This window comes from Fulmarus glacialis, unplaced genomic scaffold (assembly GCF_000690835.1).
Source record: "Fulmarus glacialis isolate BGI_N327 unplaced genomic scaffold, ASM69083v1 scaffold30726, whole genome shotgun sequence".
NCBI classification, from domain to species: Eukaryota; Metazoa; Chordata; class Aves; order Procellariiformes; family Procellariidae; genus Fulmarus; species Fulmarus glacialis.
Window position 1 is genome coordinate 1,135 of NW_009217976.1, and position 17,118 is coordinate 18,252.

General features: G+C 35.7%; 1 protein-coding gene across 1 annotated transcript in view; it reads left to right on the forward strand.

The window, feature by feature from the left end:
- Positions 1 to 486: 486 nt before the first annotated feature.
- Positions 487 to 17,118, forward strand: part of CFAP74 (cilia and flagella associated protein 74) — a 48,575-nt gene continuing 31,943 nt past the window's right edge. The window contains exons 1-13 of the mRNA XM_009579886.1: positions 487 to 565; positions 1,115 to 1,205; positions 2,599 to 2,745; positions 3,516 to 3,614; positions 5,444 to 5,548; positions 6,726 to 6,834; positions 7,481 to 7,566; positions 8,810 to 8,912; positions 9,641 to 9,798; positions 11,768 to 11,972; positions 12,848 to 13,033; positions 14,102 to 14,275; positions 15,417 to 15,535. Of these exons, the coding sequence (XP_009578181.1) occupies positions 487 to 565; positions 1,115 to 1,205; positions 2,599 to 2,745; positions 3,516 to 3,614; positions 5,444 to 5,548; positions 6,726 to 6,834; positions 7,481 to 7,566; positions 8,810 to 8,912; positions 9,641 to 9,798; positions 11,768 to 11,972; positions 12,848 to 13,033; positions 14,102 to 14,275; positions 15,417 to 15,535 (1,661 nt within the window). The remainder of the gene's footprint in view (positions 566 to 1,114; positions 1,206 to 2,598; positions 2,746 to 3,515; positions 3,615 to 5,443; positions 5,549 to 6,725; positions 6,835 to 7,480; positions 7,567 to 8,809; positions 8,913 to 9,640; positions 9,799 to 11,767; positions 11,973 to 12,847; positions 13,034 to 14,101; positions 14,276 to 15,416; positions 15,536 to 17,118) is intronic.

Sequence of the window (17,118 nt, forward strand, 5' to 3'; positions counted from 1 at the left end):
ATAGTAAGGAAGAAGAGCAAAAATCTCTTCTACCATTTCTGGAAGAGGAAGAAAAAGAAGACCAAGCTGGTCAGTTCTCTAATGTGGAAGAACACTGGGAAGGTGAAAATGATGAATTGTTTTGATGACTCACAAAAAACTAACATTAATGTGTCTTCTAATTTAGTAGATGGGAACAGTACAGTTCTAGGGTTGAATGATATTCCAAGTAAATGCAATGATTCCAGTAGGTGTTCTCTAGCATTACACTACACAGCTGTAACTAATCCAAATCTAACCAATTATTTCTGTAGCAGTAAATTCTCTACTTTTTACCTCTGTAAGGCATTTTGATTCAGAGTTATAGATGGTAAAAATCTAATGTTTGACTGTATGGACTTGATTCAGTTGCTCATACATTGGCAAGTAGTGCCACTTGAAGTGCCTCAGACACTCTCATCTGGCTCCAGAATGGCATAGGTCTTCCACAGATTCAACTCTATGAAGATGTTGGATACCGTAAAACATCTAAACTGGCACCAGATACCTCTTAATAGGCAGCCAATTTCTCTAATTGTGTCCAAAAGTATGTTTCAGTATATTATGCGAGGCAACATATCTACCATTTTACAGATTATCATGTATGGTGTGGTGCTGAATATTGATCTTTATGTCAGAAAGAGTTCTTAGGTTATTCTTTTCCCATTGTCATTGTCTTGATCGCGTAAATACTTAAAAAAAAATTTCTGTCTTCACGGTACAGCAGGATAAGGTAGTGTAAGATAAACAAGTTAAACTTGGTCAAAACCTGTCAATATGTTAGCCTCCCTGCCCCCCTGCCTGTGTTTTTGATTTTGGTTTGGTTTGGTGTTTGTTTGTTTGGTTTTTTTCTTTCCACATACATTGGATTGTTGGTGACACTTCCATAATGAAGGCAGAGGGCATTTTCCTGTTTCGGTTTGCAGATGTACAATAGTAGTCCTGTGTGTTTTGCCATTTTTTTTTATATGCGCTGCAGTAATGCTATAAAATGTCATCTCTGATTCTCCACGTTTTGACTTGACAGCAAGTATACTAGAGCTTTGCATTTTCAAGTTCGAAGTCTCTATTAAACTGTTGTTTTAATATCTATTAGAATACAAGCTTGAAGAAGAGTTGGCTGGTGGTGGCAAGATGGGAAACAAGGATGTTTCTGAAGGAGTTCGAGACAAATCTGATTCTAGCATGTAAATAATTTGTTGTTTTGTTACCGGTTCTAACAGTAATTTCCTTTATAATGTTAACTTACCTTTTCAAGGGAAGGTTTGGTTAATTCAACTATGCATTTTTTGTCAAATTAGTCATAGGCAATATAGGCCTTTCCACAAAAAATAAATTGGTTACTACTGTTAAAACAATGAGCTGAGTAAGATAAAGACAGACTCTGGACACTTTTTAATCTGAAGCCATTGTAGGTATGTACATATAACACAGTGATTGCACCACATTAATGTGGGCTAATTGGTTCTCCTCAAAGGAGTGTTACACTAACCGATTTACACTTCTTCTAAAACCCAGCCAGCTCTTTGTAATAATATGTAGTGTTGTGTTCATATCCCTCTGTAGTTGTAGAACATCAACAGCTGTTGGAAAAAGAGAAGTTTGTCTGCTGAAGAGCATCAGTGTTGGATTGTAAATTTTTTTTAATATATACAGTTTTGTACCACTGTGTAAAGTCAATTAGCACAGAATTGGTATGATGATAGATTAGTACTACGTTGACTTTACAAGTAGGTGGTACAGTGGGTTTATTCCTGAATAAATAAATTTACATTTAACAGAGGTCATGCATGAAAAGGAATTTGGTGCTTTGAATGTGGCCTTAAGTAGTTGCTGCTCTATTCACAAAGATCAAAGCAGTTTGGCTTACTTTGACAAGACTGTTAATCTCTGCCCTGGAATGACCTGGCATAGGGTTGTAAGGCACTATGAAAAGCTCAAATAATGTTTATTGATGTATGTATGTGGGAAGTTGCATAGCACATATGTTTACTGCCAATAAATGTTGACAGTGTTACCATTATCAACAGAGAAACTCAAAATACTAAAATGATCTAAAAAAACCTAACCAAAACAAACAAAACAAAAAACAAACCCCAAACCTTCAGACCTCTTCTTGCTATATATTTAAGCAGACCAAAATGGTAAGAGTAGCTCACCCCACAAACTGATCAGCTCTATGTAATATGTTTTAAACTAGCTTAGAATGTTCCTTTTAAAGTTTTAAACTATTGTTCAGGAAAACTAGAATTTGCAAATCCTAGGTATAATCAAGAGGAGCCATAGGCATTTCGAAACAAAGACATACAATTAATGCATTAAGTGTGGGTATCAGTGTTCAGCATTAAGCCAAAATTTTTAGACTTGGATATCTAAGTAGATGCATATAAATTTCTTGTACAGATTATGTTCATTTTTTTCCTTATTTATACTGGTCATATTTGTAACAGTTCTGCTAGAATAAGAGTAAAATGGAAAACAATTAAACCACAAATGCATAAGTGGATGGCGTACAAAATTCATGTAACTTTTCAACTTCTCATTATGTTTTCATTGTTAATTGTGTGTTTCAATTCAAAGGGAAAGCTTGGAACACTGTTTGGGCAATATTAATAATATCCAGGCTATGAAGTATACAGATAGAATTTGCAAATTAACCTTACAGAGGAACCTAAAAGAGCTTAACGACATAGCCAAAGAAAAGAAACTTGTGGTCCAAAAAGCCAGGTTAGTGTTTAAGTGAAGATAATCCATCAGCATAAATCACCATCAAATATTGGGATACTGTATCTGTTATAAATTTTAGAGTTTATATAAATTTTTTCATGAGAGTTACGTGATGAAAACACTTGTTTAATATAATATATTCAATATATCCCCAAACCCTTGTAAAAAATTAATGATCAGGGATAAAAATTAATTACGTACTTGAAAAAATTAAGCACAATAATGAATGTTAAAGAAGAGGTATTTGGTCTGGGAGAATTAGATGCTAAGTCCTTTCAGTGATGTCTGCACAATCCTGCTGGTTCAACAGTCGGTTGGAAACATAAAGTGGAAAGTTCATTGTAAACATTTTCTTAACTGTGATGGAAATGGTACATTAGAATTGGTGAAGTTAATCACATACTTTAAGATAAGCACCTGCTATGAGTGTTTCGCTATGTTAAGGTCACAAAGACATTCTTTAGCGGCAAATATATCTGAAGAAGGCTGATGTAAAAAGATGCCATTTATGCTGTTGTCTTTTTTGATAATATCTGAACTCTGGATGAGGTCAGAATAAACTCTTGCTACATTTTTCTGGATTTTTGGAGAAAATGCTTGAAATTAACAACGGCTTCTGAAAAACCTCCTAAGATCTTAAAAGAAAAAGTGGGATGGTGGGGGGGAGTTGGGAGGGTTGAAGGGATCTTAGCTGTGAATCTTGCTCCCAAAAAGGCAGAGTTTCATGTAAAGAACTTACAAAACATAAATAATCTGTTTGTGTCTTGCAGAGACAAGCTGAGTACCTGTCAGCTGCGGATCAAGATGCTAGAAAAGCAGCTGGAGTATGTAGACATTGAAATAGAGAAAGAGGAGGAGGCTGGCAATGTGTAGGTAGAGAGTATTTCTGGATACCAAAGATTACAGGCAGGCACTATGTTTATCTGTGTAATTAATGAGAGAAACTTTCCTGGTTTCATCTCTTCATGTTGAACAGTTGATAGAATTTTTAAGCACATATGTTAAAGATGTTAATAGATCAGTGATGAAACCCATTGCCATTCTCAGGTTAAGATGTAACTGCATTAGCTTGGAAGGCTATTCTGATACAAGGGTACTGCGCTTTCAGCTAGTGAGCAGAGCAATGCATTCACTCCCATGTTGGTGAACACTAATGTTGCAGTCACTTTCCGCTTAATGTATTTTCAGCAATAATTCCTCCTTTTGAAATAAAGAATAATGGTGCATTAACTTGGGAATCATTGATCTCTATGCTTTCTGGTGTAGAGGTAATATTCTGTTAGGTAAATCAGTGCAGAAAGAGGTGGAAATTTAGGAATGGATAGGAGAGAGGCATATATTTTAAAATATAATAACAGGTTATTAAATCAGTGTAGCCCACTACTGTCAATTATGTTTATCAGAGTCTCAATTGCTTCTGTTCAGTATGATGAGCCAACACCAATGTGCTATGGCAGTTTTAGAGGTCATGGTTTTGCTTCTGGTAACTATTACATGATATAAATCATGATTTTTATATATATGCCATTTCTTTCTCTGCTTGTTTTATGTTGTGAAATGCATGAATGCCTTTCAGGAGTAGTCCTGCATACAGGAGCTGTTCTGAAACACTTTTGCTATAAAGTGGGAGGCAATTTACTGTACTCTTCACATTTGGTTTAAATAGAAAGAAGTGGGTGGCTTGTGTATCAGGGACCAGTGTACTGTGAACAAACTTAGCAGCTGCATTTTATGACCTGAGTTAATCTTCAAGTTAGTGTATTGATGAATGATAGAATGATAAAGGTAGGTTAACTGCCAGAATGGAATAGCTGCTTAAACAAAAATGGTGAGTTGAATGCTAGTAAGACTCCTGTGATCAGCGCTAGTACTCCTTGTTCAGGATCTCAGAGACAGTAACAAAAACCAACAAAGAGAGAAAAGCATTGTAGAAGTTTTTATGCTTATGATGGGTTGAATTGTGAGGTCTAGATATGCAGAAAATAGCAATTCTCACAATCTATTATATTTAGCAAGTGAATAGCGGAGTAAGAAGACTTGATAAATTTCTGGCTTATGAAGCTCAAAGGCATCATGTTTTAGCAATAATGAAAATAATACCTACCGTTAGCATTACTGATGCCCAATACAAAAATTTTGAAGTTAGAGTGGTAACTGCAGGTAGAGGATCCATTTCCAATTTTCATTTCGAGGAAGGGAGTTTATGTTGAATATAGTCAGTTCACTGTTTGTTGATTCTGTAGTTCACTGTCTACTAGTTTTTCTGGGTAGAGAAGACCAAGGAAAATAAACAACTGTGTGGCAATGCTGCCGTTGTAGGCAAAGTACATGGAATATTGCAATGCCATTTCAAAAGCAAAATCAGTCTACGTTCACCTAAACTTAATTTCATTAATAATACTACTTTTATCAGCTTGAGAAATGAATATTCATGTTAAGCTACTGGTCAGTGCTTTTGAAATAAATACTTCTCTTTAAATTTCAACCAATGTGTAATAGATTAAAGAAAGCTGTGCCTTTGAATGAAGAATGGACACTTAGAAGGCTAAATAAAAGACTGCATAAATAGTGGAATTCTAATAGATAAATCTCAGCCTCAAAGCTATTTTTTATTGTTGCTGATCTTGTTGGGGGGGATTTTTTTTTAACCTTTATTAGTTCCAATTTCTTTCTGATTGTTTCTTTTTAATGTTAACAGTGCAGCCTTGTCCCGCCTTCAGGCAATGCACAGACGACTGTGCACTGAACTGGAGAAAGAGAAGAATTTGGAGTTGAAATTTGCTTTGACACTAAAAGAAAATGTGTAAGTGAGGGAGTGAGAAAACAGTGTGATGGGAGTCAATCTTTATTATGGTCTTCGTATGCTGTTTAATGGATTCAAAAGTTAATCACTCCAGAAGTTGCATGTAAATTCTGAACTACATAATTTGAGGTCGTATGAGGTTGACTGCAAGGCAAAGGATCTTAGCAACTTTTAGCCTGAACAGTTCATTGCTTAGGAAATTGGTTGCTGTGGGTCAGCTCCTGAGTTAGTTTTGCACACGTAAATGAAGTTTTAATTTTATTTGGAGTTGTGCATAAATTGTGGACCTAAACAGGTCTCATTTTAAATGGAAAATAAGATGGACTGAAGTAGACCTGTCTGTGATACTGATCTCTGAATGAGCATAAACACTTCTAATTTATACCTCTTAGTGTTTTTTATAGGGCACAAAGGAAAAGATTGAAATTGAGAATGATGGAGACCTTGTAGTGGCACTGTGTATTTTTATGCTAAGCTAATATTGCTGCTTGTAATTGATTGCTCACACATACTAAATTATTTATATAAAACAGAATAAAACTGTCTTTTGCAGACAGCAACAGGTGAGTGTGTTTGTATTTTGGCACCAGATGTACAACTACTAATGCCACCACATCAAAGGAAGAACACAAGCATGAGCTTATAGATGTGATTAACCAGAATACAGTATGTTCTGCTGCAGTGTTGTATAATAGCTTTCAAATGCTTGACTTGTTTACTGTGTTATTAGCAATAACTATATTAATCTGTTCATATGTATCCCTATCATATCTAAATTCCTTCAGCAAAACATGGAAGAATAAAAGCTATGGCCTGTCCCTGAAGTTATTTACAGTTGAAGACAAAGCTATTTTTCTAAATTTTCTTTTTTTTCATATTTTCTTCTGGGTAAATGTGAATTTGAGAAACAGAACCTTGAGCTTTATTTTTTTACTTTTTTTTTGACCAGTATTTTTGATGTCTTTAAAATGAGATATGCTACTAGATATGAGCCTTAGTCTGAAAGGAACAATACCTGTGTCAGTAACAGGGTATGATTTACAATATGATTTAAAAAAATAAGATAAAACATGGCTAGATTTTCATTTTCACCATAGAGTCTTACCTACTCAATAGCCTTAAGTAAGTGAAAGAATGTCAGTATTTCAGTGAAAACAGCTCACACTTTGTTTTAAAGGCTTGAGATGTGGCAGATAGAAACTGAGCAGGGAAAATACGAAATTCTCCATGAACAACCTAAAAAAGATCAGGAGGAGCTAGAGATGCAATACCAAGAACGAGCCAAAGTGCGGATTTGGAAGGAAAAAATAGCAGCACTGCAAAGAGAAGAAAATCGGCGGTCTAGAGAAAAGTAAGCGCCTATAAGTCAGACTCTGCTTCCTTTCTCTGTATTATTTTTAGCCAATTCACTATTTTAGGTGTTGAGAAGATTAGCTAATTCAAATAACCAATGGTATTGGGTTTCTTAGCTGGGTGTTGCTTCAGGAATATTTTATGAGGAAATGGAATTAAAATAAGAATTGTCCACAGTCTTGCAGTTATGTAGGTAAAGATTTCTGATGTATGAAAATGAACGTGCTAAAGACAAAAACTGTGAATGCTTTTTGTCTAAGGAAATTAAGTTTATTAGATCAGACTAACTGCATATGTCTGCATTGTTGTTGGCTGCCAGGACCTTCTGAACTTATGATCGAGTTCATCGAGATTTCTTGGAGAGAAAGAGGACACCAGTTTATCAATTTGTCTACAGGTTTTGTGAAAACAAGAGACTACGGGGCAGGGGGAGACTAATGTCCTCATTTCAGCACATATTAATAAACTCCCCAACCCCACCCTTAGATGTCATTGTGTTGGAATCAAGGTTTCCTTAGTCCTGCTGCAACTGTTGGTTTGCTTGTGTTTTGTAGAAAAGAAGAGGAAGCTCAGAAAGAATATGAAGAAAGGCATAAAAAAATGCTTGAAGATGCCAAAAGGAACCATGAAAAAGCAGTATGCTTCCTGAGAAAAAGCATGGCAAGGTTATTGTTCACTCCTTTTCTGTCATTGTACATTCTCTCGTGTACAATACTTTATCCTTTAGTCTTTGAAAAAAGTAATTTTTCTGCTAGGTGTATCTTCTGTTACACTTGGAAATCTTCTGCCACGGTACCAGTGCTGTGAAGCATTCAAATCTTACATGGCAGAAAAGGACTTGGAAAGGAGAAAATCCACTTACTGTCCTATTATGGTCTTCAGATTCCCTGTAGCTGAAGGGACTGTCTTTTTGATGAGATGCAGAAGGGTCTGACTACTTGTAGGCATTAATAATGATTTGAAACATTTTATATATGTGTGTGTCATTAGCTGAAGTAGTTCGAAGTAGTATAACTAAATTCCACGTTTGAAACTTGCACTCTGCCGTTCTATATTCCCTCTGAAATGTGGTAAAAAAGCTTTCTTCTGTCTGGTAAAATTGGTTGATAGGCCATTTCTTTGTGCTCGTGTTCTTTTCTGGTTGATGGTAAATTAAATGTTCTTGTCATAGGTTTATGTTTATATAATTACTGTGGTGCTGAATTATTTGCTACTAAAAAAAGTGTGAACATTTGTTACTTAATTTTACTTGTATATTAGGACTTAATTGAAAAAATGATTGAAACAATTGTACTGTTTCTGTTGGTTTATTTTTCATTGGATGGCATGTGCAAATTTGTAATAATTAAGAAAAACAAACACCCAAATAAGATTTTTTTTTTTTTTTTCTTTTTCCTTCCCCTGAGTAATGTATCAAATATCTTACTAATTTTTTCCTGGTTTACCATTATATTAGCTGGAATACTCTCTGACTTGATTAATGCCCACATATTTCTAGCTTTTAGAGTTTCTAGGGTTTATTTTTAGTGTGAGTACAAGTGGTTGGCTCGTATAAAGTTCACTATGTAATTTTTTAGATATTAGTTATATGAGCAACACCTGAATTCTTAGTTTATTTTGGCAACTAAACATATGTCATAATGTGGAACACATTCTTCATATTGAAAATAAAAATAAAAAAAGTTGTTGAGCAAACTAGTTGAAAGCCTGCTGGCACTTGTAACTTGAGCAGTACCGTATATAGAAGAGTCTCCCAACTGTTTCACTTTACCCACACCCAGTATCATAGTAAACACAGAGGCTTACAGGAAGAATGGTGACGTTGACAATTACTACTTGTCAGGTTAAACATTCTAATACTAAAAGCTTTCCAGTACATAAGCCTGAAAGATTTTACTTTGCTTACAGAATTCATGAAGAAAATGCGAAGGAAGAAGTGAAAACTCAGGAGCATATGGAGAGAAGGATACAAGCTGTGCTTTCCCTGAAAAACAGCATAACTTCCAACAGGGTACTGCTGCTGTGGCTTAGATGGGGAATGAAGAAATTGACTTGTTAGACTGCTAGGTTTTAATGAAAGTACTTGCAGTTTTCATTGCAGAATTGTTGTGTGATGCTGTCAGATCACTGACCAAACCTCTTTTGAAACTGGGGGGAATTTAACTACAGGAGTAATGGTGTTAGATTTGTATGGGCGGATTTTGACACTTCTACTTATGGAGTTTATTCTGTCAACTATCTAGTTGTTCTGGTAGGGTAACTCTCGTGAAAATAATGGATACTACAAGTAAGTTCTCTGAAAACTCGGCCAGAAGCGTTTCCTGTTATTTGGATCCCAGTGCAGAAATACTTCATATGGAGAAAACATATGGAAGAAAACCAGTTACTTAAGAATTTAAATAATGTAAATTAAGATTTTCTGAGCTATGCTACTTTGCTCTTATGTTCAGTAGAATCTGAGGGAATGATCTTAATTTAAAACTGATTCGATTAGAACTGTATCTTTTCACATTACTTCATTGAGTAGCATTTCAAGGGCAGGCTAGAGGGGTAAAGAAGTAGCCCTGACCTCGTTAGAGCTTTCTGCACCCCATGACTACTGTGTATATTAATAAGTTCTACTTCAGAAAAATCTACTGCAAATTTATACTTAGGTGAGGGGACCAACACTAGATTGTCTGTTTTATATTCTTTAATATGTGAATCAAATATGTAACTGTGTTTTGTATGGCTTTATAGGAAAAACTCCAAACTCGACAGGTTTGGAACAAAGCAATGGCCTTTGAGGCAAAGAAGCAGGAGATAAAAATGAGGGAAGCTATCCTGGCAGAAGGAGGCAATGTTGCCAAGGAAATTTTTCTCCATAAACGACTACTAGAGCATGAAAAAGAGAAACAGTAAGTATTCATATCTATATCAAACTCTCGGCTGCTTACTGATGCAAGAATATATTGGAGCTCTTAATCAGATTCTGAAAACATAACATCTATGATGCTGTCTCAAGGGAGTGAACTCATTCTTATACCTGTATGTGTGATATTTGTATAGCCTGTTTTAAGCGACTTGGACTTCTAGCTTAGGTATTATTCAGAGAACCGAAGTTAGGAGCCCATGTTCTATGGTTAGTGCAAAGAAGGTAAAACTATTCCAGGAGGGACATTCAGTGATCCTAAACTGGATGCCTGAAGTAACTGTACTTCTGCATTTCCTGAACGCTGTCCCTATAAAAATTGAATAGCTTAGGCTTTTAGAGACGATCTCTGGAAGATTGCGCTGCAGTAAGGTCAGAAGCAAGGACTCTCCTTCGTGCCTTTTTTATTGAAATTACTCCTCTGCCTTTGTAGTAAAGTTGATAGGAATGTGCCTGTATCTCATCTGCTCCAGTGCAGAGCTTAATTACTGTTTTTAACCACTTATGAAGATGAATTTGAGCTAAGATACCAAACAGAGAGTGGTGATACCAAGCAGAAGTATGTGTTTCTGCATGCTGGCTCTGCTTACAAAGGCAGTAACCTGTAGCAAATGTTAGAGATTTAATAAGTAAAGGTTCAGTACGTCTTAAGTTTTGATTAAATAAAGCTTCAATCTTGCTAGCTACATAACACCACTTTTGCTATCCCTAAATATGTTCTAAAATTCTTTTTAATAAAATAATCATGTCAGTTTGTAGAGATCTGCTGGAAATATCCAACTCTTATTTAAGTCTAATCTTTTTCACCTTGCTTGCTTTCTCCCTTTCACTGTTTCCCTTTGCAGGCAGATCAATTTGTTAGTCTTAATGTTAGCTGTGTCATGTTTCTCACAGCAGTTCTTTCTAATTTGAGCTACCATCCTGCTAATCTGCTGAAGAACTACTTAGTTATTTCTCCCAGGGTACTGCCTTTCTCCTTTTCTGCAAAGGGATATTCTTAGTTTTCTCTGAGTATATTTCAGCCTGAATATATATTTCTGAATTACATGCAAAAGAAAAAAATAACTTTTTAGTCATTAAAACCATTATGTCATTAATTTGTATATCAACTATAAAAAGATTCTTAAAGAACTGATCATAGGAACTGAGGGTGGCTTTGTACTTAAGGCAGATAGCACTGGGAGTCAGTATACCATTCCTATGTCTTTGTAACCATGATTAACTTCTTTGTACCATGGTTTTCCAAAAATACATTATAAATACGGTGTCATTTATCTGCTGCAATGGGGCATCATGAGGCTAAATTCAGACATTAAAATGCTTCAGTAGGCAATAGCCTGTATTTAAATGAGGTGATATTTTCTTTGCTCCTATTTAGAATCAGTAATTATTTATGTGGATTAGTTGAAGAGGTGAAAGTCTACATTAGAAGTGATCATTAGTGTGGATAATATTTGTTGCAGAAAATTGTGTATTAAACTGCTGGTATTAAAACTGAGATTAAATTATCTACTGTCACTTTTGTCACACTACCCAGTGTGTCATGGAATTTGTAGTCATACATAGCTTTGGATTCATATCTTCCAAGTTCAGTACTGATGTCCTTACCTTTTAACCATTCTTCCTCCCTTCATTAAATCCACTGGATTTCAGATAGGCAGTTTTCTTTAAATAGCTAACTAGGTTAGAAAAATTATTTAAAAACTTTTTCAATGGCAATGACTGATACGCTTTGTCAACTCCTCAACTTCTAAAACACTGTAATTGAGTATATTTAGTCTGCAAAAATGTATAAATAGCCTCTGAATTGCCTGGTGCCTTGACACAAATTACCACTGCACTCAATTTAAAGGCTTGCTATTTAGCTTAAAGGCTCAGAAGAAACTGGACTGTAGTTAATATTATTAGTAAACAACCATGGTTGGTTTAATATTTCTTACAACATTGGATTACAGAGCTTATAGAGAACAGCAAAAATCAAGAAAAATTGAGATTGTTTCTCAAATTTTGCAAGAAAAAGCTTCTATTCACAAGCAGAAAAAAAATCAGTCCTGTACTAAGGCAATAAAGGGTGGTGGTAAGGATTCTTTACTGTGGAGAATGAAAACATGGCAATATATTGAGAAGACCTGCAAACATTCAGCTGGAGCACTATCACAGGTAAACAAAGGCCTAAGAATTAACTGTCTTTAGATTTATTTTTTGTCAAAGGTGCAGGGCAGTGAATTCTTTTGCCTGTGAATAGCACAGGCTACAACCAAACACCAGACAGTACAGAACAAGTGCGGAGTAATTTCTCCATTAGATCTCTTAATGACTGTTAGTCTCCCTTTTCTTGATTTTTGATGCTTGTATGAATAAAGACATTGTCCTGTTTGGTGTGGGGTGGTTTTTTTAAGGGCATTTGTAAGAATAGGTGAATTTTCCAACACATGAATTGCAACAGGCATCAAAACCCATGCAAAGTACCCTCACTTCCTGTTTAACTGCCTTCCTCCCTGAATAAGGATTCAGATCAGTTTGTCAGCACAAGAGAAATGTTTCCACTGTATTTGAAAGGAGACAGTGGTTCTCTCTAGACATAAGTTTCCTGGATGGGTTTTTTTATCTGCACGGTATTCCAGCGAGTACTGGCCTGGAAAATGGAGATGGAGTGAATTGAACTCCCAGATGAATCTAATGGCTTCATGCAGTCTTTAGGTATTTAAAAGAAAAGGAGTAGGGGAGAGGTGTTGGTAGAAATAGTCATAATACAACAAAGTCTTTGGTCATCATGTGATACGCAAAACGCTCAAAAACTAGTTGGTATTCTCATGCCTGAGGACTGGTTTCTAGCCTCCTATAGTATGCAGTTAACATCATATAGATGCTTTTAACATAAGATTTTGTCTTAAGAAGGGATTGACCTAAGATGTCATCTTTGGCCTCTGAGCTTTATAGACCTGACATTTTTGTATTAAAAGATCTCCTCAGAAACTGTTAACTGTCCTCTAGTAATTTTTAACTATATCTTCAAAACTTACATTCTTTCACAGAAGTCATGGTGCTCTCCGTTAGCTTGTTCCTCAGCTGGTGAGAGAACTGCTTCTGTAGGAGAGATTTCTGAAAAAATACCCCATGATGTGCTCTGTGAAAGTGGTGAAGATGAGAAAGAGAGGGACAAGACCCTGGTAGAACCAGAGTTCCCGGGACTTTGGAGTCAGGAATGTGACTTGCACAAGGTAAAATGTTGTGATATCTCTTATTAGAAATAGAAAAGAAAAAAAAATGTGGATGAGATCCTTTTGTAATTGACTCATTGTAAAGTTAGCCTTTACAAAATTTTGACAGTATCCATAAAAGTATTTTAATAGATTAGGAAAGTTTCATTTGCCCCTCTAGTAGTTGTATATATCTGAAGTAATGACACTGGCAAGTGCTGTTTTAAGAACCTTGCTTAAAAACAATAATTATCTATTTTGCGGTTAAAATGCAGACTTTATTACGTAGATGTAGAGATTCAGATGTGAGATTATAATCAGAGTAATTGCTGTTTGACACTATTCTTGTAGTGTTTGCTCTTTTAAAGAGAAAACAATACTTCAGTTTTAGTTCAGAGATATGTGAAGACATACATCACATCATGTTCACTTGTTTCAGTTTAAAAAAACTAAACATGACTTTCTGTTGAGTTGGCAACACAAATTGTTTTATGTGGAAACAACTTTTTTCACACCATACGAGGCAAAGAAAAGCGTATCTTCTAGCAAAGGAACAGTATTCTACACTCTAAACAGAAGTAAATAATGCACTCTTATGGAGTGGAATTGTGTAGTTATGTTATTCCGAGGTATACTTGCATATACTGCTTTTCTGAGATGTAGAAGACCTTTAAGAGCAGACTTTATAATCAATCAAAAAGAAATAATGTCAGTACATATTCAAATTATTTGCATGAAAGAAGCAGTGGACCATAACTGAAATGTTCCAGTGAAGTTAGCTGTTTTTCTTCTGAATGAGTATGTGTTTAAGAAGCTGAGGAAAAAAACCTTTTTAAGTGCAGAAGAGCTAATACTGCCATTAAAAACATTATGTCATAGTGTGGGATGATGATAAGCTACAGAAGAGACAGCTGAGAATAAATTAAATTCTTCATATAGAAGTTGGGAGGCTGAGTTTGATCTGGAGAGAAACAGACAAAGTCTGGCAGATATTAAAACATTCCATTCGCAGGCTTTTCTACTTTGAGCTATGCATTCTGTGATCACACTTACTTAGTCATGGTGTTTTTTACTGATGTTCCTTATTAGATATCCAAAGAAGAAATGGATCCAAAGCAGCTGGCTACAAGGGTAGAGAAAACAGAAATTTTTGAGAAAAAAAAGGAGGAATTCCAAACTGGAATTTTTCACAAGCAGACAGTGTCTGGTCATGAATGTAAGGGACGTACTTTCTATAGTAAACCAAGTTGCATTCATTTCAAGGTTAGTGGCCATTCTGCATAGGATCTATAAAGATGATGTATGTATCTACTATATGTATATACTGATGTCCTGATCAAAATTCTGTTGCACTGGGAAGAAAAAAAAAAAATCTTGTTGTCTTTAATAGGTCTTTAGTCAAGTACTTACAGTACTTACCTTTTTCTTAGGTAAGCAATCTCTTAGGTAAGTTATAGTCAAATTAAATAAACTACTTAGTTTTATTACTTAGGTCTAAATTATAAAATACTTCCTTTACTTAGGGGAATTCAAATACTGTCAGAAAGGTGAGCAAATGATGAAACATCTTGTTAGACTGTGTTCCATGCTTTTTAAAAGGCAGCGTAACTGTTACTTATATATTGTTTGTACATACATTATTACTATAAAAAAAAGTCCTTAAAGAAGTCATGACTACAATCCAGTTAAGATTTCAGTTTGCAAGTGACCATCATATTGTACTGGTCATGAGGAAACTGAGCTGCAGTTTATGTCTGTATTGTAATTAACAAGTGTACTGTGGGAAGGTATAACACTATGCCTAGTTCTTCTCTGTACTTGAAAAGGTTGCTAGTGTGGCACATCAGACAAGTCTTCTAACTGTGTCAGAGAAACATGCTGCCAGTCAGCTTGCAGGACTCTTCTTGTCTGTGCATTAATGAACATGCCCAGGTATACACTTTCATGGCGTTCTGGTTTTATTAGGAGCTGGGAGCCTGTGCCTTGCACAGCAGACCTCCTTTGGAAGACAGTGGCACCTAGCTCTGTGTTCAGAAAATCTGTATTGTCTTTGCCACACACAGTCTAAATTGTTAACGACTCTATTAGACCATGAATGTGACATAATGTCTTTGACATTCACTGCAGGAAAAGACAGAGCAGCTTGGTGCATTAGCTGTGCACAGACCCAGATAATGTTGCCCTATCCATGAAGCATGAGTTCCTGGCTTTACAGGCTCTGTGTTTTAAAAGGGTTTTTTTGGAGCAAGGCAATGCTTTATGGGTTTATAATACTTTGCACACAAGCCTGTGATCCCAGTAGGGACTGTGAGCACAACTATGGTAAAAGTAGTTGGTTTTGTCATTACATGTGTAAATGCTACTTCCTGTAATTCACACCACCTGATATGTTTGGTGTTCTAAGGATTTTGATGTTGGTAAAATCTACAAAAAGAAGATTGTTTTGATAAATGCATCCTACGGAGTGAATTTCTGCAGACTAGTGGGAATCAGTGAATGGCTCAAGGACTTCATCAGTATTCAGTAAGTAAAATTAACTGTAGACTCGTTGCGTGTTTTACCTTTGTACCACAACAGGAGATGTAACCAAATTCTGTAGCAAATTAAATAGATTTCAGTAAATACATCTAAATTATTATATTCCATTCTTGTGTGATGAGGAAAGGAACTGTGTCTCAGAGCTGAGAAGTAAGAGGCTTACTGAGCCTGAGCTGCAAGTCATTGGTTTTTATAGTGGTGATAGCAAGGGACCAGTCCCTAATCAGTGGAAAGCAATATAGACCTGTGGTAACTGCCAGCCCTGAACAAGTAGAAAGCTTTTTTCCAAAAATGTCAGACCCTTTTAAAAGCGGGAAAAGGATCTCTTTGTAGGTACAAAGAAGTAAAAGAGGACCCAAGCTTCTTTCTAGGCCACCTCAAAGGCCTTTAAGCCTAGGCAAACCTCTTTTACCAGCTGCCATCCTTCATAGCATGATTCACACTAATTTCCAGATTACTGCTGAAGTTTAAATGTGGAAAAGCTGATGAAATAAAGGAATCCATCTCAGAGCAAAGAGCACTTAAATTGAAATCCTGTAGTCTTTCCCATCAATCCATTCATATAATCCTGATGACAGGTTATATAATGAAGTACTCTGTCCAGTTGGGAGAGATTGCACATTAATCTCAATTGAACTGTATTGATAATTTTATTTGACTGTTTATAAATAAACAAATGGAATTATCCCCAAAATGTTTCTTTTTAAGAATAATTCAGTGACTAGCTTCCTCTGGAGATATTTCAAGCCTTTAAAAACATAAAATACTACTTTTCACAACTTGCCTTTATGTAAAAAACAAAGTCAAAAAAATAATATGTTTACTTGGAACTCTGTGAAACAAAAAAAACTTATTGTGGTCTAGCCCTAGAAGTGAAAAAATGCCAAAACTCTTGTTTGTGTGTAAGTGAAGCTTATTGACAAATAGGAGACATCAGAGCAAATTAATATGGCTTACATAGAAAGTTAAGGTTTCAACACTTATGGCTGACTGACCTGAAGAAACCATTTCTGTGACTGTTTAATTATACCCCAGTGAAATAAACAAGTTGTATTACCACAGGAACTGATTTCATACTCCAGAGAGTTTTACAGCTTGCTACCCACTGCCTCTTCGTAGTGATAGACTGCACTTGGAATTTCTAGCTAGCTTGATAAGAAAAATTATGGTGCATACTTAAGCTGTTCCTTGCCCACTTAGTCCCTATAAGAGTACATTGGAATGTGAACATAGTACAGTTCTTGACTGAATGTAATCACTTGAGAGCTATAAAGTCTGAATCCAGCTGCCGTAGAAGATCTTGGTAAAGATGTTTAGCACTTTAGTCACAGACTAATGGAAATGCATAATTGACCACAATACAGCAGAGCACTTAAGCTTTTAAACTTGCTCTGGTGCTCGGCTGAGTATGAGTGTAGTTTTTTGCTTGTTTTGAAATCCGTGTACGTGGATTTAATTTTGACCCACTTATAATACATGTTTAATTCTATCACAAAGTCTGAAGCTACTAATCTTCTGACAAATGAGTTTTTTTCCTGCTCTGAGATTGATTTTTCACGCCCCCCCCC